General features: G+C 39.4%; 1 protein-coding gene across 2 annotated transcripts in view; it reads right to left on the bottom strand.

The window, feature by feature from the left end:
* The window catches only part of myo7ab (myosin VIIAb), a 55120-nt gene extending 34075 nt beyond the window's left edge, over positions 1–21045 (bottom strand). For both annotated transcript variants that reach the window (XM_072375216.1, XM_072375217.1), the window contains exons 1-14: positions 21028–21045; positions 16408–16521; positions 15842–15994; positions 13322–13506; positions 11921–12042; positions 11410–11552; positions 10227–10340; positions 5826–5979; positions 5669–5745; positions 5085–5204; positions 4597–4739; positions 4301–4511; positions 3914–4049; positions 1297–1403 (exon numbers count right to left, since the gene is read on the bottom strand). In XM_072375216.1, coding sequence (XP_072231317.1) covers positions 1297–1403; positions 3914–4049; positions 4301–4511; positions 4597–4739; positions 5085–5204; positions 5669–5745; positions 5826–5979; positions 10227–10340; positions 11410–11552; positions 11921–12042; positions 13322–13506; positions 15842–15994; positions 16408–16521; positions 21028–21045 — 1797 coding nt within the window. The remainder of the gene's footprint in view (positions 1–1296; positions 1404–3913; positions 4050–4300; positions 4512–4596; positions 4740–5084; positions 5205–5668; positions 5746–5825; positions 5980–10226; positions 10341–11409; positions 11553–11920; positions 12043–13321; positions 13507–15841; positions 15995–16407; positions 16522–21027) is intronic.
* Between the last annotated feature and the right edge of the window lie 898 nt (positions 21046–21943).

Here is a 21943-nt window from a genome sequence, read left to right as displayed (position 1 = left end):
TCAGCTGATGTCTGGCTCTGCGTGCCAAATATTCAAAGACCATCCAGGTTGTTATCAGAGAAAGGAGCAGAAGCCAGTGTCTGTGATGGTGCATGCATGACTTCATGTGTGAAGGCACCGTTGATGCAGAGGTATATGTTGGCAATCTGTGGAGGCACATGCTACTATCAAATTACGTCTTTTCCCTGTAATTCCAGCAGGAAAATGTCAGACCTCATTCTGCACACCTTACAAACCAGTGGCTTCATAAACACAGAAAGTGCGGGTGTTTTGACTGGCCTGCCTGCAGTCCACATCTGTCTCCTATTTAAATGTACGGTGCATTTGAAGAGGAGAGCTAGACAACAACCATGGACTGTTGAGCAGCTGAAATTTTATATTCAGCAAGAATGAAAACAGATTTCTCTGAAAAAGTCCAACGATCTTATGCAGGGTCGCAGGGGTGCTATCCCAGCAACCAAAGAGTGAGAGGAAAGGGGTAAAACCTGAACGGGTCTGCAGTCCATCACAGACAATTAGAATCCTCGGTTCCCAAATAAGTGTAATTAAAATGAAGGCTAATGTTAAATGAAATCCTGAAATCCTTAATTGTATCTAATAAATGAAGATTCAAACTAATTAATAAATTCAAGTTTTTATTGCATTTGAAAAAAATATCAAAATATAGCGTTTAAATAACTGGCATTTAAAAAAAATGCATTCAATTTTTATTTACATTTTATATAGTAGCTCAACTTTTTTGGAAACAGGGTTGTAGATCAGAACTCCAACTATTGTTCTCATTGGAGACAAAAATGTTATCAGTTCTGTTACACATTCCAGAGGTGATTCCCACCTTTAAAATAAATATATCAAGGTACACAATGCAAACACAGAGTGCACAAGAGTGTCCTCTACACTGCCATACAGTAAATCTCTCCTCATCAGCACTATGTTCACACTGTTGTTCTGCAGCAACAAACTGTACACCTGTGGGGTAAAGAGAAAGGCTTAAGGAAGCAGGGGGATGCTGCCAGTTGCATTGCGAAACTTTGGATTCAGTTTACGCAAACACACACAAACTAATGGCTGTTGATTACCTTGGAAGCAGGGGTGCTGGGCTGCTGATAGCCACACAGAAACTGATGTTAGTGGTAAAGATGGAAAAAACAGACAAGAAACAGCTGAGTGAGAAAGGGCTTAGGAGAAAAGCTGGAGAAAGCAAAAGTCACCCGTGACATTATCACCAGAAGACCAAACAAAAAAAAAAACATTTCGATAGTAAAATCGAAATTCTAATACATCCGTTGGCCTCACCATGGCAACATCAGCCTGGAAGATCTGCTTGATGAACTTGTTCTTGGATGAGTGGACAAGCTGGATGATGTCGGTATGGAGGCTGTCTCGATTTTTCTCCAGGAACCCTGACAGACAGATGAGGAGAGAAAAACTCATTTGTTTCTTTTCGACTAAACATTAGATTACAAGGGTACTTAAAAGTTTGTGAACTTTGTAGACGTTTCTGTATTTTAGCATCAAACACATTGTATGAAGTCTGAAAACCAAACAAGGCAAAAAAAATAACAAATAAATAAATAAACAAATTGTGAAAAGAGTTTAAAAAAAAACACAAGATCACATTAAACAAACAAACATGAATATGAAAATAGATTTGAACACTTTTAAACACTACAGTATGGTCAAAAAGGTCTAAAATATAATGTTGCTTAATCCAGAGGCTATAAGTCTGACTGAAAACTGTCACGAGGACAGGAAAAACAACTTTAATATCCACCCATTTTTATATCCGCTTAATCCAGTTCAGGGTCACAGGGGGGCTGGAGCCTATCCCAGCTGCCATTGGGTGAGAAGCAGGGTACACCCCGGTCACACCAGTCCATTACAGGGTCAACACACAGAGACAAACAATCATACACGCTCACACTAACACCTCGGGTTAATTTAGAATCACCAATTAACTCAACTTGCGTGTTTTTGGACTTTGGGAGAAAGGCTTAGATTTGAAACCCCCGTGCTAAAACATTCATTTCAAAGCAACCATAAAAGTTGTTATATAAGGGGATTGTGCTCCACTGTGTAGCATCTCCTCTTTTTTTCCAACAACACCTGCATATGTTTGAAAACTCAGGAGACCATCTGCTGAACTTTTTCCATTTGCTTGATGAAATCCTCAAAATTATTTCAGTTTTACGTGGAGCAGCGCAACTTTAATTAGTTAAATTGATAAGTCTAACGCTCAAAATAAGACAAGATGTTTGCCCCTTTTAACATGTGTTTTCCTTTAAATAGCTTCCTCGCCCTTCATCAATATCAGCCTGTTCTTGCTTATTACCTTTAATTTTTTGCACTCTTTCGCCCCAGAATCCTTTTTTTCTGAACATACCCAGAATAAAACATGACTTGTGCTTTCCATAACATTGTTTTGCAAATTTGAACAAGATGTGGATGCGTGCGTGTCTATGTTGCAGGAGGAATGTTTTATTCCTACATTGCTTTAGTTAACTGGTCCCCTTTAGTTGCATGGAACTTACCAGCCTGTCACTCAGATATCGGTGCCTGTATAAGAAGATTGTGGCTAAATGGTGTGTGTGCTCTCAGCCCCTAGTCTCTGCCGGCGTCCTGGTTGCCTGTCCTTTGATACTGCTGCAGGTATAGTTTGCTGTTCCTCCTGTAACTCCTCCTGCTGTAACCTGAAGTGCAATTGCTTATTAGCTATTTCTTTTTGCAGCTTGTTTCAGTGTAGGCCCATCCTTGGATATTAGAGGATCACTGCTGGTATGTCTGTCTCTTTTTTCATGATATTGTGCCATGCTTTACCCGTAGTAATGAGTGTGTGTTTCTAGGCCCAGGTTAGCTGGATGAGCTCAAGATCTTTGTCTCTTCCTGGAGCCAACAAGCATTGCCCGATCAGTATGTATGCTTTACCTCTTATGGCGTGCATTTCCAGCTAATCAGTGTGTGGTGTGCATCTCCTTTTTGTGTGCCATGTTTAGCCTTGTACTTCTGGTTGTGGGCCTTAACCATTTTGTGTGCATGTGGCATGTCTGAGGTTCCTTGACCAGGATGCCCCCACTCATCTTGAATTGCTAGTCCCACCACTGGTGGGCTTATCTGCACTAAAATCCTTGTTCTTAATTTGTCACTGTTCCTTCCTACTTTTTTGCTCTGTTTTTGTAAATGAATATTTGCAATGGGAGATGGAATCCCGTCTCCTGCTGCTTAAGTGAGTGACCCGGAGTGCCTTAGATGAGACTAACCTAATTGAACATTTCCTTGGGTGCAATTCACAGAGTGGCTTTGACGGACTTCTTCCTATTTTTCTGGCTCAATTATATATCTCTGAACATAACCAATACCCAATCCCACATAACCAACCACACCTATCGCTCGCCACATATGGTTTCCATGAAGATTTTTTTTTCAAGTTGACAATAATGCAAGCCTGCCCTGTAAATGACAAGGTCCTCATGTTTTCAAAGTTTTCTTGTAAATGTTTTTTACACAAAGGTTTTGGTAAGCCTTTGTTTCATCCTTCATCTGACAAAAATCTTTATGCACAGGGAACTTGCAAACAGAGTTCAATGTATTATATCAATCTATCAGTTGAGGATATTTGCCATATTAGGGAAAATGGAGCCATCAAGGAACAAGTGCGATTTTATTGATATACATTTTTTTTTGTGGTCCTCTTTTCTTCAAAGTAGAAAAAGTAAAAAGCGGTTCTTCAAAACTGGTGATCAACACTCAAGTGTTTCTAATGCTGAATTGAATGACAAATACACATTTGGTGTGCAAAAGCCTTTAAAAATAGTTGCACAAACAATCAGTTCCAACTGAAAATCGCACATGCAAGAGGACATTGGGAAGGCAGAACATTTAAAAAAGCACAATCATCAGATGGAAGAGAACGTACCTCTGGACTCATAATGCACCACTCCAGCAAAGTGTTGGATGCCAAACTGGGTTTCATAGCTGTTTTTCGGAGGAATGTAATTGGAGTTGAGCTTGTGCTGTGAATTGATCTTGTACAACATCGTAGCATCAGTTCCCTAATGAAAGATAAAGAACCACACATAAACCTTTATGCTTTTTAAACCCAAAAAGAGAATTTTCATCCTTTTTTAACAATTTCTAGTTACTGACACTAGTAATTTGAGATTAAATCTTATAGAAAGTCTAAAACTGACCCAGCATACCACCTTATCTTTATATCACAAAAGCCATTGATTATGATAATCTTTAGCATGATTTCTAGTCTCTAAACAACAGCTCTTCTTTGAAACTATCTATTTTGTTCTACCTTGGGGAATTTGCTCTCCTCATCAATTAGCGAGATGATGTTCATGGGTTTGTTGGCAATCATGTCCAATGCATCTTGGTTGTCCGTGAACTCAATGTGCTGCCAGCTGATGTCCTCCAGGTTGTACTCCTCCTGCTCCAGTTTGAAAACGTGCTGGACGAAGAACTGCTGCAGGTTCTCATTGGCGAAGTTGATGCATAACTGCTCAAAACTACAGTGAGAACAAAATGTTAGATAAATAGATAATAAGGCTTTGCATGGTCTGTTTTATATCACGTGTACACCATATCAATCACCTGTTGACAATGAAGTTCTCAAAGCCAAAGATGTCCAGCAGCCCAATTGACCTTCTTATGATGGAACTCTCACAGGAAGGAGGACGGTATATGGCAGCATTAATCTTATCAACTATCCAGACAAACAACCTCCCATAGATTCCCTGGTTGTTAAAACACAAAGTCAGGAAAAATACTGATTAAATTTGCTGATCCAGAGTTACTAACCACCACTGAAAGTTGGAAAGCTTCTGTGAAAAAGAAAAAAAATATTGAAACATCAAGTGTGAAAAGTGTAAAAAAAAAACTTTTAAGCAGGATAAAATCTGGATAGAAGAACTGATGTAAAAACAACAATGAAGACATGGAAGTAACCAGGAGAGCCTCATCCATCAATATAAGGTGTTTCAAAGCTTCATCTGTAATTATCCCAAACAGTGAGATCAAAGCAGCACATCTCTACAGTTTCCTCTGTTGGGTTGTTATTTTCGGCTGTAAAAGATCAGTACCTTGATAAATGCGTCCCTGACATCAAGGCCTTGTTCCACACTGAGAGGTGTGGTGACACTTTCACCACGTGTGATGAGGGTTCGAGTGGTCAGACACACCATCACATCCTTAGGCTCAACCTACAATACACATACACTTTTATGAAATGAAGTCTTAATCAGATGTGTAAAAGATTCAGACCAAGCGGTTGTGGTTAGTAAGCTTCACTGTTTCACTTTCAAAAGAGTTAGACATTTTTCTTGTGACTATCCTGGCATACAAAACAGATCACACAGTATGGTGTGGCAAAGGTGACAAAACTCTGCTTGACTCGACCCTTTGCTGGTCTTTAGTGTGCTGAGGCTAACAAGCCACTGGACAGGACTGAGGTCACGTTCATCACCAGACATCTGTGATAAATGCATTGGAACAACATGTGCTACAGTGTTCTTCATTTACTAAATATATCATATCTCCTGATTTATAAATGACAAGTGAGACAACATGAGAGTCTTTCCTGAAGAGAGACTGTGAAAACCTATTTGTGCTGACAGAAACCAGATATAATTGTGTTGAAACAGAAGCTGCAGACAGTTGTACACACCTCCATGAGAGAAGCAGCAGTCACCAGATCAGGAGATCTCACAACCACACATGCATCCAGGTTGTCATATGTACGAGCTGCAGGAAATGAGACTGCGGATTAAAAACCATGAAACCTCTCTGATTAACGAGTCTGATGGGAGTATTTATTTCTGTACCTTCAAATCGTAGGTTTCCCATATGCAGGATGGCAGCCAGCAGCTTGGAAATCTCCCAGCTCTCTGTCTCGGTGAACATGAGGACCTTCATGGCTGACAGGATACTGGAGTATTCCCGCAGGTCGTTACGGCCGTCGCATTCTGTGCAGTTACCCTGCAATGTGTAAGAGACAGAAAACTTAAGGTTGTATTTATTATTTTTTAGCAAAGTGGACTCAGAGTCTCCAGAAACCTTAATGTTGGTCTGTTGGTTGCTGCTGTTAAAGTCTGCAGGCTTCTCACAGAAACACACAGAAAACTTCCCAAGACACAGCTCTTATTAAAAGGGAAAGCTTATCAAGAATTTAACTATCGTACTGTGTTATTAAAACAGGAAATATATGCAGGGATTTATTGAAACATGTACAAACATGAATGGAAATACAGTATATGAGGCAAAACAGACTTTATACGATTCTAACAAGCTTGAAAGTCAATACTTGATCTCAGCCTTGTCACGGTTTATGTTTTGATTGATCTTGTTTTCAGGTTCTTTGTTATATTTCAGGTTCTCATGATGTTTTCAGGTTCTTGTCATGTTTTTTCCCCTGTCACTTAGCTTCACTCAAGTCACCTGTTTTCTGTTCCACAGCTGCACCTCATCACGAATCACCTCCCCACAGTACATAGTTTCCAGGTTACCATCAGTCATTGAGAAATCCTCACTCTACCTTTTATGCCACAGTCATGTTCGTTAAAGTAAGGTTTTGCCACCATGTTATAGTTGTTATAGTTCCATAGTCTTGTTTTCTTGTTTCAGTCTTGTTTTATTTTTATAGTTAAGTATTTTTGATAACCGGCTCCGCCGCACCCTCTGTTTTTGCCTTGTGCCTCTTTTGGAATAAACCTTTTTGATTTTGAGAAGTCTGCATCTGGGTCCTCTCTCTCCTGCACCAACATCATTGACAAGCCTCTTAGACAAGCTTTCTGATATTTCTTTAAGCAGTCTACTGGACTAGTTCTCCAGTCTTCTTGAAGGACATCCCAAAGCTCTTCTTTGGATGTTGACTGCCTTTTGTTCCGTTCTCTGTCAAGATGATCCCACATTGCTTCTATAATGTTGAGGTCCGGGCTCTGGGGAGAAGTCATCCCTCCACAAGACCTGTTGCCACTGATTTTCAGTCTTCTTCTTGTATTATTTGGCATACCTCAGCCTTTTCTCCCTGTTTCCCTTCCTGAAGAATGGCTTCTTGACAGCCACCCTTCCATGGAGACCATTTTTGATGAGGCTTGGGCCATCAGTAGATGGATCAACTGAAGGTCCAGATTGAGATTTTTTGTAACTAAATAAAATTTATTAATATTATCTCTCAGGTCCTGTGTCAGGTATTTGCTGGATTTTTTTTCCTCTTTCTTAAGGACATCACTTTCAGATAGAGTTCATCTGCTGTGGAGCACACCATGCTGAGATATGCCAAATTTCAGCAAATAGGTCTTTGGAAATCACCAAAATGATACGTCTTTGTGACAGGCTCCTAGTAACAAAGTGCCTAAGGTAGAATTTAAAATTGGCTCTATGCTAAGTTCTAAATGGACTGTACTTGTTGTAGCATACTCGTGATGACCGGTAAAATGGGGGAGACCCAAAGAAACCCTCTTGCTTTGATCTGTTAGGAGTGGTTTCAAAATAAACAAAGACTCACCTTTTGGTACCAGATGGGTGAGTGGCATGCGTACCAAGAGTGAACATTACCATTCTTATGTAAAGAGTTGTAAATTAAAATGTGACACTCACTATCTGGACAAAAGACAGACTCTTGTTGGAAATAAGGAAAAGCTTCAGAGCCAATTTCAGATGGATTTATCTGTTACCAATATGCCTCATAATTACCTACTGACTGTGAAATATGAAAAAGGACAGCTCAAGCATAATTTTAAGACTTTCTGTGATGCTGTACGTAAAACACTAGGAAAGTAATTATTTCGCCGTTGGTCCCGACTGCCATGCCATGGAACCACAGGGCCATCTATAGATCGTGACAGCAAATCTTGGAATTAGAATCATTCGGAATAACAGTCAGTCAATGAACCGTGTGTATAATCCATCGTCATCTCTTATTTGAACATGTCAACTGATTCATGTTTACATTGCTTATATTTCATGCCTGTGTGATAAGTATGGTATTAATGTATTCTTTGAATGTGCTTTGGGAATCCTGGGATAAGAGAGATTAACTTTTCCTTATAAAAAGTTAATTTAAGATAGAAGCCCCTCTGTGACGCCTAAAGGCAAACCCGCCATGTCATTGGTTGGAAACCAGTGACAAAACTCCACCCTGGCCAGTGAAAGCAAAGCGCGCAGCCATTCAAAGTTAGTTTTTGGTTTTAGTTAGATTTGTATTTTTTCATGTTTCAAGTTAGAGTTTCTTTTACACTTTCAGACTCTAGACTCTTTTTACTCTTTTAGTCACTTTTATTTACCCTCTACTTCGACTATTTCACTTACTTTTCAGTTGCCTTTATATTATTATACTATCTCTGCCTTATATTAAGCATCCATCCTTAGTTGAGTTTTTGTAACTTCTCCCTGAATCTGCTTATCTAATTTTTGTTACCTTTTTGGGACGCTCATTTCCTAAGAAAAATCCATGGGGCAGACTTCACCAATAATTCCCTTTTTGACCAAGTTTACTTGAAAACCCAATTTTTGTTGGGGTTATTTTGACTGGACCCCACTCAAAAGCCACTCAGCCACCGGCCCGAATTCTTCGGCCAAAAGGGGAGACGAGCATCGGGGGCCTTCAAGCCAAACCAGAACTAGAGACTGAACCGTACGCTCTAAGAGCACCTTGGGTGCTCCACCAGCAACCACTCCACCGGAGAAAGAGAATCCACAAGTGCCCGCTTGGGACTTGCTCATCCGGCGATCGAAGCTCTGAGAAGGCGGCAGCCAACATCTCTGGATTCTGCCCAAAGTAAGGTCTACCCATGTCTACCTTCCAAGGAACCTCGGCTGTGGTAACCAAGTTTTCATTCATGCATTAAGTTACCCCTATATTTTGCCAGAAACCTCTATACAAATATTAAGTTCCATATCTCACTTATCCCTGGGCTATTTAACAGAATCTTTGGTGTTATGACCTCATTACCATACGTCCTGAGTGCTGTTATACTCCATGTTAAATAAATTACCATATAAAATCGATCTGTGTTCATGTTTCTTAAGTAATTCCGGTCAATTCAGAGAGAATTCTATCCTTCAGTATTGACTCTTATGATATATTTTGATACGTTCCTTCCAACGTAAATGGTAGGTGGTGCCCCTTTTCCTTTTTTCAAGATCTTAAGAATTAATTTCATATCTAGAACGCAACATTGTATAGCACTTTTCTAGTTTGGCTGACCACTCAAAGCGCTTTTAACACTACATGCTGCATTCACTCACGTCTTAGTCTATACAGCTACGTGCTTCCTACTACAGTCACACACATTCATACACAGATGGATGTATCGGTAGGCAATGTCGGGTTCAGTGTCTTGCCCAAGGATGCTTTGACAGGTGACCTGGGGAAGCCGGAGTCAAACCACTGACCTTCCGAATTGGTGGGCGACTGCTCTTCCTGCTGAGCTACACATCACCCCACATTATGGGAACAATGGTCTGTTATGTGTTGACACATCACTGGTTCACTGTTTGAGTTGTGCTTTTTATGCTTGAATGAGTCGTCTGTCAGTGTTAAGTGGCTTAACAAATGAAAAAGACAGGTGAGGACTGGATTGAAATGAGTGAAAAAGCATAGAAGAGCTTTGGAAGACCTTCAGAAAGCCTCTAGAACTAAGCTCAACAAAAATACATGAAAGTCTGAGTACTTGGGGGAAATTAGGTGGTAGATCAAGACTTTTGCACAGTAATATAACTACAATATCAATTCTCCTTCCTAAAGCATTTTCATACAACCACAGTTTATTACTTAAACTGATGAAGACAAGTACCGCAGTACTATGTTAGTATATTAACTTTTCTTTATTTCTTTTTTGTTTTGTTTTATGCTGAAACATTTGAAGTATTGATTTATTTTTAAATTTCCACACTTTTTTGCACAAGGCTTACGTTGTTCCAGGTTGTTGCATGTCAGAGGCGAGGTTTTAGAGGAAATGTGAAAAAATAGAAAAATACTACAAAAATACATGGCCCAGTGGAAGACATTTTCATTCAATACAAAACAACAACGCCTATAAACATTCACAAATGTGTTACTTAGAGTCTGCCAATGTTGAGAGCATGTTTATATGATACAGAACTTAATAAGAAAAGACACGTGAACAAAGAGTAGACACAGGTGTCCACACACCACTGGGCTGCCCCGCCTGCTCAGCAACAAAGTAATAAAACAGCTGATGATCACTCAGCTGTGGACTCACCATGGTGAGGTAGGTGTAGTCTGTGGCGAGGCCCAGCCCCAGTTTAGCTTTCATCTCTGGAGCCATGCCCTTCAACATACAGTAGAAAACATGGTAGTTCCGCTCGTCTGAAGCCTGCAGGATGACAGAAATCAATCAATGCTGTGGACTATGAGGAGGGCTCAGTATGTGTGTGTGTGTGTTCATGTTAGCATCCACTCTGAGCTGTTGTTGTATCACATCACTTTTTCATCTTAAATAAGTTTTTATAAATATATAGTATATATACATATATATATAACATTTACTTTCACTGTCCCATTTGATTATAACCCCTTAAAATATGATTGTATTACAATTGGACTGTATTTTTTAAGTGCCTTGAGATGAATTTTATTGTGATTTGGCACGGTATTAATTGAACCTTGATTAATTGAATTAAAAGCTTATTACATAATCTGATGTGGTTGTAAACAGCTTAAATGCTCATTACTGCATATTACCAAGTCTAAAAAAAGGTTGGGATGCTGTGTAAAAGGTAAATAAACAAAGACTGCCATAAGCTGCAAATCTCATATCTCAAATCTCAATATTTTAATAGAAAACGTTGAAAGTATCAAAAGTGAGACATTTTACTATTCAATGGATTACATTGACTCATCTTGAACTTGATGACAGCAACATGTCTCAAAAACGTTAGGACGAAACGTTTGATAAACAGCTGGCCTACCTACAGTCCACAACTCTCACCAGCTGAAAACATTTGGTGTATCATGAAATGCAAAATACAACAAAGAAGACCCAGAATTGTTGAGCAGCTAGAATCTTATATCAGAAAAGAATGGGACAGCATTCTACTCCCAAAGGTCAAACAATTGGTCTCAGTTTGCAGACGTGTAAAAGAAAAGGGGATGCTGCCCTGTAAACATGTCCCGTGTTTTTGAGATGTGTTGCTTCCATCAAATTCACGATGCGCTAACATTTTTTATGAAATCATAAATGCTAAATTGAATGCATTTAAATAGCACGTTTCTGCAGACACCTCCAGAGATGATCTGCAGAGACCATTACTTGTTCAAAAATTGCTGAAAATATTGATAGTTCTTACTACACAACATCAGCAGTGACAATGTTGCGTATCAACTAATCCTATGCGAATGTTGCCAATCCTAACTGAGACATTGGACATCATCTGGTGTCTCACCTGTCGACAGACGCGAGATTTCTCCAGCAGGTACTGCTCTATTTTGGCTCCTTCGATGGCCCCTCTTTTGTTGAAATGAATATCTATATACTTCCCAAAGCGACTGGAGTTGTCGTTACGAATCGTCTTGGCATTCCCAAAAGCTTCATGAAATGACATATCAGACGGTAATGTAACAGGGATCAGCACGGAACAGTGTAAGTGTACAGTTGTATCGCAGCTATAGTCATGTGATGTTTGGCTGTGTTCAAAGATAAAAACAAATAATTATGACATTTGTATTAACTGTTGTTTGTAAAAGACTTTAAAGATTTATTCAGTGTATGAAAAGCTTTTTTTGAAAGTTTGGAAGAAAAAACGTTTTAAAGGCAGCTTGGATACAATGTCCTTAAAAAAAAAAATCTGAGCATGGACATTTCCATCAGGACTGGAAAAAATGTTGATTGCGTAATACACTACTGAAAACAGAACACCGAACAAGAGATAATGCTCTTTGGAGTTTAATGCTGACCTTCAAGGATGGGCGTGGCCTCCAGGACCTGCTGTTCTATCCAGGAGTGTTGACCACTGATGGCTGCAAGGAACTGCAGAATCAGCTTTGTGCTCTCCGTCTTTCCAGCTCCAGACTCCCCACTGTCATACAGAGAAAACTGCAACACTCTCTTATAACACACAATGCTGATTTCATTGCTAAAGGTGCTGGAACAGCAGCAGCACACACGAGTTATTTGTGAAAGGGGATTTGATCAAGGATCCTTCAGACTCTGGCCCCAGTAATTTTTTTCCTTATTGACAGTGTGTAGTACTTAGACCACAAAAGACACCTTTAAGTAAGCAATTTGTATTTTATAAGCATTTTATAAACCGACTCTATTAAACTGTTTACAGGTATTGTGGCAGATTTAGTCTTACTTTACACCCCTTACAAAGCCTCTTAATTCATTTAATTATTTCTGGTGTTACTGTTGGTATTTAGCAGGCAGTGTTAAGTGTATGAAAAGTGTGGACACAGTGATCGTTGGGTCTGGCTCTGGATATATATTTTTGGAAGTTTCCCTTTCAGAGTGCAAAATTTGAAGCAGGGATTATCTAAATGGACCACGCAGTGATTTACAAAGCTTTGCACTGTGCAGCTCATTGGCATTGCAACATTAATTACTGCTGAAAAAGAAATGTCTTAGATTTTGCACATGACATGACTGTGGTAGTTCCTGTATGGAGGGCGCACAGGTGCTGCACAACATCAGCGGGAGGACAGAGTGTGTGAAGCAAGAGATTCTCCATTCGTTTGAAATTATAGAAGATATTATCAGAGCACACTGAGAGCCAAGCCAAGTTATTCTTAATAGAAAGGAGGAAATCTGAGACAACCAGGAATCTCAAATTAGGAGTCATACAACCAAAACCCACCGCACTGAAAACGTTTTTCCAGTAGTTTATGTTTTATTCTTTGTATTATTCATGTTTGTGTGTTTGTTTTGTCTGAATGGAACACCATAAATTTTGTAGCACCGATATCACTATCTACATTTTTACCAATGTTTTCAAAGAGTAAGCAAGATAACGGTGTCAAATGGTGAGGAAGCAGCGATGCATTGCAGGTTTTACATTCAGATGCCCTCATCATCTGCAATAATAGTTGTTTACTGATATCAGGGATAGGCACAAGGCTGCAGCTTTGTTAGCTCTGCAGCGTTTTTAGGACCTCAGCCACAGAAATGGATACACCCATTCGCACATTGCTGCTGTTTATGATTTGCGACCACATGCTAATTTACCCAGCTGAGTAAATTTGGGCCTTTGTTGATACTTTTTTTTTTTTTTTTTAATCAAAATCAGAAGTCTTGCAGGTTCAAGGTGTTAAATGGACTATAAATACAGTTTTTGAGTTACTTTGAGCCCACAAACACACCTGATGATGCAGCACTGGTCCTTGTTGTTCCGCTGCATATTAAAGTAACAATTGTCTGCTATGGCGAAAATGTGCGGTGGCAACTCGCCAATCTTCTTGTTGGTGTAGAGGCGGATCTGGTCTGGAGTGTAGATGGGCAGCAGCTGGTAGGGATTGACCGCAACTAGGATTGAGCCTGTATATGTCTGCAGGAGCACAGAGACACAAAAGAAGATATTTGAAACAGGAAAAAATAAAAAGATATTTGAATATCTTAACATAAAAATTTCATTAGTGACTTTTACATTTTCTTCTTTGTAAATACACAGCTTTTATATATTCTGAATCAAAGAGTATGATCATAGATACTATCACGTACTGTGTCTTTCCTGTTCACCGGTTATCTTTGATTTATCAGACTTTTATTCTAATTGATTGAGGCTTTTGTGACTGATCAGAAATTATACCAAGTGCCTAAAAAAAATAGAATTCTACATGATCAATCACATTAGCAGATGTCATTAGTAAAGCAAAAAGAGGTTGCACTATAAATGTGGGAGTCAAGAGTAGCAATGAATTCCTCTGCATTTTAAAATCCAGGAAAAAAATTAAGTCACCAATTTGTTCTATCAACTTTTGTTTTTCGTCATGATAATGAACTTCCACTTAGTTTAGATGACCAAAAACTTGTTGTTCCTTTTGTTGTGTGATTATAATGTATATATCTTTTCAAATAAGAGTAAGGCAGGTCCTGAGGAGTTAGCTGAAGGGGAAGAACAAAGTCAGAGCCATCAACACGTACGTTATCAGATACCCTGCTGGTATAATAACCTGACCAATGGAAAAGTTATGAGCCACTGATATCAAGACAAGAAAGCTCCTCACAATGCACAGAGCATTTCACTCCAAGTACAGCACACTAAGCGGAAAATGAGCTTCAGAACAAAACAACAAAGATCCATGAGTACATCAGGAAGATGGCCTCCAGTGATGAACTGCGAAGATAATGCCATAGGCCGCTGAAACCCAGCAAAGAAGAGAAGAAACCATCATGGAAGGATAAGCCCCTGCATGGCAAGTGCTACAGACAGACTAAAGAAGTAACTGGTATCAAGAAGTCCTGTCAGTGGCAAGAGAAGACTGGTCTGAAAGACAGCACAGAGGCACTAATCATGGCAGCTTAGGAACAGGTCCTGAACACAACAGTCATACCAGACAGGTCTAAGCTGTGCAAAGATGCCTCCAAGTCAGTCTAGTACATAGTAGCAGGGTGTAAGATGAAGAAAGGTACAGGATACATGTAATGTCAAGTGGCGGGAATAGTGTTCAGGAACATCTGTATCATGCATGTGTTGGAAATCCTAAAGTCTTCATGGAAGATATCTCCAAACATGGTAGAGAATGGCAGACCTAAAATCCTGCGGGACTTCCAGATCTGGAATGATAAACCGATGATGGCTTAACAACTGGACACCGTGGTGGTGGTGGACAAACTGATAAATGTGATAGTGATAGATGTAGCAATTCCAAGCTCAAAAAGAATGAACACGAGAAGCTTGAAAAATGTCAAGGGCTGAAAGAGGAAGTTGAAAAGATGTGGGAAGTGAAGGCAACAGAGGTGCAAGTTGTAATCTGAGCACTGCGACCCCTAGCTAGACTGGACAGTGCAGACATGCGCAGACAAGAATGTGTTGGCACTGGACTGGAGTCTTAATGTTCTGACTTGGAAATGAGCATCAAAATATGAATGAGAAAAGGCATTCATGGCTGCTCTTAATATGCCCATTTAAAGATGTTAGCAGAATGTGGCACTGTAAAAAAAATATGGTGTTAGCATATCTATTTCTCACATTTTTCTTTCATACTCACCTTTCCACCACAATTAGTCTACAAGGAGAGAGAAAACAAAACAACCAAAAGCCATTATAAACTATCTGGGATGCACTTTCAAAGGAAAACACACAAGTGAAGTTTTTACTTTGTCCCTTATCTAATCCTGCTTGACTGGATGTAAGTAGGCAGGCACCATAGCTAACTCAGTCTGAGTGAGAAGAAGCTGTTTCATGCATGGGTTCAGTTCCTAAACTCTTATCATAGAAACCTGATTTTGGGTCAGTGCATGTATAAAGGTAAATAAGCTGCCCTATCATTTCCATTACATTTGAAATTGATGAAAGCCTTCTGGATTCACCAAACAAAAAACAAAAATAAAACTGTTATGAGATTCAAATCATTGTATGAAGTTTTTCTATTACATCTAAAATTTTCTTCACTAAAAGTAAACAGATTCAGTAGAAATCCGTCTATCTATATCTTTGTCAGTGAACATTCCGCTTTATTTTTAGCAGAAAGTGATCGCCACTGCAGCTGAGGGTACAAGTAAACAGATTAACCTCTATAAGACATTAAGTGGATACTGACCAATAGCTGCACCTTGTATGAAACTCTAAAAAGTGAATACATGACTGGATGTAACAGAAAGCATAACACTGTCAGTGACTATAGACATTTCTGATCCATATTCTGATAAGAGGAACTAACATAGATGACATGTTCATTGTAGCGGATGAGCAGGTTGCGGAGGATGCCAGCTTCGTTAAGGTCGCCCAGACGGATCATGTCCTCCACTCCATGGATGGAGGTTGGGTGCATGGGCTTGATGTTGGTGGCATTTTGAGGGGAAATCCAGTGTTCCTGTGTGAGCAGGAAAAGAGAGGATACATGAGTGGAACAAAGTACTTAAATTCCAACTGAAATCACATCAATTAATCTCTCTTTTTAGTTGAAAATGCCAGTGCATTTGTCACTAAAAGCCCAGTATGTAAGATTTTGCTGTTTTAAGCACAGAAGTTGCAGACTACAATCGACTGTATACCGTATGCTTCTCCATATCCTTCCAAGTAAAGAGATCCCAGATTTCTTTTCATTGTGCTTATGTATTTCCTTTGCGTTAAGATGAGGGATGCTCCTTTTCACCAGAGCATTTATTAACAGAAGTTTTCATATATGTGTTTTTCAAGCAGAGATTTCCTGGAGGGGCTTGAGTTGGCATAAAAAAGGCTACATGCATAGTGTGACCATACCTTCCTGCTATTCTGACCACTTACCCGGCCTTCATCGTCCAGAACCTGGATCTGTCCAGAATCGCACAGTTTGACCACTGCTCCCACAGGAACGTCAAACTCTCGTCCCGTCCTGAGGTCCAACCACACATAGTCGTCCTGTGTCGTCAAACACAACCCCAGTTACACACATGCACATTACCAACCTCCAGCGATGTAAAAGATGTTATCTGCTCGTGTTTTTGGAAATGAGTTGTGCAAAATGGGCTATACACACAAGGAAATGAGCTGGGACATTTCCTAACAACATCTTCATGAATGAGTCCAGTGATAATTCCGCGTTTTCATAAGACTAAAATATTTTCTGTTTTTATCAAAGTAGTTGTTGACCTACAGCACCAGAAGAAAACCGAGCTGTTAAACCAAACTAAACCAAACATGCCCAACTAAATCAAGACTTTTATAAAAGCTACACTTTTTCTCTTTGCTCCACCAAAATGAATTTTCATTTTTCCTGTAATGTATTATCCTTTGCTTCACTATGTACTACTACTAAAACAGATTTATGGGAAAGGGGCAGTTGTTATGTGATCACATAATTTGTTCTGTTACAATCTTGTTTTTATTGGCCTGCTTTTATTTCAGAATGCATGTTGGATAACCAGGAATAATCAGAGTGCCAACTTTTTCAGGTGCCAGCTGACTCAGTGGGAAGATTTAGTCTGAAAAAGGATTAAAACTAACCAACTTCAGCTGAAAGAGACCATAATATAACACTTAGAATCCATGAAACACAGAATAAGGTTTCATTTTTAGTCAGGTGGAACTGATATTCTGAATTCATATATGTATGAGGACGCACAGCCAAAAAACATGCCTGAATTATACATTGGTACTTTGGTCAAGTCACAGATTATACATTTCAATGGCAGTATGTTAACACACGAACAATGACAACGTTAACATGCTGACGTTTGGCTGGTACAACGTTTACCATGAGTTCAGAGAGCTAAAATTAGCATAAATTTCATACAACAGTTTTGCAGATATCACAGCAGTAATAACAGGGTCATGAGGATCTGACCCAAATTTTCAAATAGTTGATGAAGTGCCAACAAAAGTCCATCAACTACACAAAATGCTACAGTAAGCATGTTAACACACTCACAGTTGTGCATATTTCTAAAGATAACTCAGAGCATTTGTGTGCTTCTGACAGTAATAGATAAGTGCTTTATTCAACAACCTGCCAACAACAAGTGTTTTTATTCATGTTTTTATTACCCAACCTTTTCTGAACTGTTTTTAAAGAGGGTTTTCCAGATCCTTCTGTGAGACAAATTCTCTGGCTTTTCAGTCTATCTCGATAAGGTTTTTTTATATACGCCTGGTGGTATTAGCACTCTGAGAGGACGTTCATTCTGTTTTAATTATGTAGGAAGAAAAAAAAGAAACTAACCACAGATATACATATAACTACACTTTTTAACAGAATATTCTGAAAAAGATGTTTTCAGGATTAAGCAAAGGAGAAATATTGTGGAATCATGAAAAAAGTTAGTATTTTGTTGCACCCTCTTTGGCATTTATGCAAGGTCAAATTCTTTGAGGGCTTTAATAATGACAAACAATGTTCATTGTTTTTCCCTGGCCTCCTGTTAAATTCAGAACAGAATTTAAAAAATGTCTCCATCATACCTGAAAGATCTCCTACTGCAATATTTTTTCAATAAAGCACTTCGCTCTCAGACAGCAGGTTTACTCGTGGTTTTTTCTTCCACCATCACTTTGTTTATCAGGATGAGGGATTTGTTGAGGTGAGGGAGACGCTTTGTTTGGCTGTCTGGGGTGCCTGGCCCTCTCGGGTATCGGGCGGGGCCTCTGCCGGGGGTTGGGTGGTGCTCGGGCTTGCAGGAAACAGGTCCTGCGCTCGACTTGTGTCTGCCTGGTCAGGGCCTGGCTGGGCCAGTGGGCCAGTGTCCAGGGACTTCCTCTGCTGTCTTTTGGGTGGATGCGTTTTTGTCCCTGCGGTGGGCTGCCTGAGTTCTTTGCTCCGTGGGGGCTGCTTGTAGCCTGAGTCTTGAGGCCCTCTCGTTTGCTTCTGATCGCTCATCTGCACTCATGACTGAGCACAAGTCATGTAAAACCTGTACTATATGTTTTGCATGTTCATGCACATACACACACACACACACTCAGTCACATGCTTATCATACAGTTGCTGTGTCTTCTTGTGGTTTCAAACCATCTGTATCCACAGTTTAGTTCTATGTACTTGCTGCTGTTATGTATCCTTTTGTTTTTTTTTCTCTCTGTCTGTGTACCTGCAGGTGCTCCTGATTGTTTTCCGCCTGGTTTTCCCACAGAGGCTGTAGGATGTTTTCTGTTTGGTTTCTACAGAAATAGCAGCGTGTTGTATGGTTTTGTCTTGTTTTTCATTGTCTTCTCCTCGTTTCCCTTGCTTTTTCTTTGCTCTCCCTCTTTCCCTGTCCCTCTGTCAGGTTTGGCATGATTATGTATATAATATTGTAACAAAGATAAATACATAGGCAGAACCTGAGAACCAAGGGGAGCTTTACATTCATAAAGCTTCCCTTGGCAAAGCAAATGTGTTTAGCATAACATAGCATTCAGATTACAATTCTGCTGCCATGACACTGGACAGGACAAAGGGGGGAAAAAATAAATAAAAGAATAGAAAATAATTTGATTTAACATCACCCAGGTGTCTTCCTGTGAATAAGATTCATAGTTAAGGCTCTGAGCTGAGATTGAAACAGCACAGTGTCAAAGTTGTACTCTGGGACGCTGGTAGAAAATACACAGAGATGCTGTTGATGAGATGAGGTTTCTAAAAGCCTTATATTGGGTACATGCCAGCTTCTACTGTATTTACTATGCTAGGACTTGTGAACTGAGTAGTGGAACAACAGGGCATCTTGAAAAATTTTAACGCAGTTCTCACTGCACAGGTTTAATTTCTTAGTCAGGTTATTTTGGGAAACTAATCACACTTCTGTCTCAATTTCAAAGTAATCTCTAAAACAGACAGTCTACAAAGGGCACCAGAATATCATGCTGGATTTTGCTATATTTGCAATAAATTATGTAAAAGACATGTAGAACATTTTTCATGATGAGAGCCAATTAGGCTGCTCCAATAAATTTCTATATTTTTTCTTATCTTTGGGGGATATCACAATGACTTGCTGCTAATCTAGGTTTTAAACAGACCCTTTTATGAACAGTGGGAGATGTAGAGATTATTACATCCTCAGAGGAGAACCATGGTGGGGAAAATAAAGTGGCATTTACAAGTTTGTGTAACTTTTAATGGAAGAGAGTATATAATCGTTAAGAGGAATAGCATAAGAAAAAAACCCATCATTTTCAACATATTGAGCAAGATCAGAGCATCATCTTTATTTTGTTCAATTTTAGAGTTGGAAAAAGAGAAAAACAAAGCAAAGTTTGGGCATCCAAACAGCTTTGAGCTCACTTTTACCTGTTCTGGCTTTTTTAGGGCTATGACTTATTTACAGTCATTATTGCAAAGGTCAGCTGAATTCCAAAGTTTAGAAATACTCTGACTCCTCAATCCTCAAAGTCCCAAGCATCAGCAGCCTTGGGCTCCTCTCAGAAGCTGCTCTCTGAGCCAAAGCAAAAATAACCATTTCACTGTAAATTCAGCAGGGTCTGGAGTGACGTGCTCCAGTGCAGCAGAACCACCCGAAGAGGCATAAGAGGAAATCCTTTTCTGCACCTCACCACAAAGTCAAAAATAATAAGCAAGAATAAGCAAAGGTGTATTCACATAAAAAAGGTGCAGAATTCCCAGAAAAAACACATCTCCAACTGTTAAGTATAGAGGTGGATCAATCATGTTTTGTCTCTGCTGCAGTTTCATTAGAGAGGAAAACATTGACCAAAACACATACCAACAAATTCTGGAAGCAAACATCCCACAATCCTTGGAACATCTGAGTTTGAAAAATGGGTGGTTTCTATAAAAGGTTAATGATCCTAAACAACACCTTAAAATCCACAATGGAATACAGAATGGAGTAGATGCAAGCTGAAGGTTTCATTATGACCCTAACAACCATCTGACATCACCAAAAATCAGTGGACTGACCTCAAAAAGGGAAGTGCAGGCAAGATGGGCCAAAAATCTTACAGAACATGAAGCGTTTTGAGGAACAATGTGCAAAATAACAAAATAATTAAAATATAAATAAACACATAAGTTAGCTGCAAGTTAGTTTTCCTCATAAAGGTCTCCACTGCAAGGGTACAGAGAACGCTTTGAAATGCCAATAAAGGCTGGAAGTGCAAACCTTTGTTTAAATATCACTGGTGGCAGAAGAGACAGGTGTCACGTAAGCCCGTAATGGACCATGTTTGTCCATACATTCTTTTTCACAAAATCATTTTTAAAATCTTGGAAAGACGCAATGCATTTTCCCTTGATCAAACTAGTGAGTTTTTTCAAACTGAACAATGTCCTTACTGTATGTGCATGAACAATGACTCTGAAAATAAGTCAAACTTTGTTTGATAAGACTGACCAGCTTAAAGTCTGAAGATATTGTGACAACTGTGAAAAAGACTGCAGAAATTCAAAAAATCGAGCAGAGCAGATTGAGTCATTTTAACATAACCTACCTGCTGCAGAATGACCATGGTTCAGCCGTAGGTTGATTCCAGGACATCAGAATTCACCATTTGTGGGCTCTGCAAAGGAGACCAGTCATAGAAATCACACCATTGACAGAACAAACTATGTTCTAGACTTAATGATACATTCTTACACATGTAATTTGTTGTAAAGTCACTGATTGTTTTGTACTCAGGTTTGCTTTGAACAAATGTCTAAACAGACATATAGAGGGACACTTTCTTCTTCGAAAAAGTGTAAATTTACCATCAGTGTCCATCACTGCAAACCTATACGAGTGTTTGCAGGAGTTCAATGTGATGATGTACTTTGATGAAAACATACAGTAGATAAAGGTTTCTCATATTTCATGTCATGTAAAAAAGAAAAAAAAAAGAAAACAAACAAATTGTAGACCCAAACTTGTCCATATACCAAGAAATACCAAAACATGATGTTGTTGACAAGCTGATGAATCATATCTCTACATGATACCTCAGAAACAGACTACAGTTTGTCAGACTGGAAGGTTGTGTGCCTGAGAGGGTGGTCAGCAACACAGGAACCCCACAGGGGTCTGTACTCTCAATGTTTCTCTTCACTCTGTACACTTCAGGCTTCCAGTATAACTCTGAGTCCTGTCATCTACAGAAATACTCAGAAAACTTTGCAGTCGTTGGGTGTATTAGTGATGAACAAGAGACGGTGTACAGGAAATTGGTAAATATCTTTGTGGCATGGGGTTGGAATAATCATCCTATCTTAAACACAAACACAAAAACACAAAAAACAGATGACTGGATTTTAGGAGGACCAGTAGTAAGCCAAACACTGTCTCCATCCAAGGTGAAGAGGTGGAGGTGGTTGACTACTAAAAATGAAATAACAGACTGAACCCTTGAGGAAGCTAAGGTCCTTCAGTGT

This window comes from Leuresthes tenuis, unplaced genomic scaffold (genome assembly GCF_036924035.1).
Source record: "Leuresthes tenuis unplaced genomic scaffold, fLeuTen1.0.hap1 SCAF_21, whole genome shotgun sequence".
NCBI classification, from domain to species: domain Eukaryota; kingdom Metazoa; phylum Chordata; class Actinopteri; order Atheriniformes; family Atherinopsidae; genus Leuresthes; species Leuresthes tenuis.
This window is presented reverse-complemented; position numbering and strand designations above follow the sequence as displayed.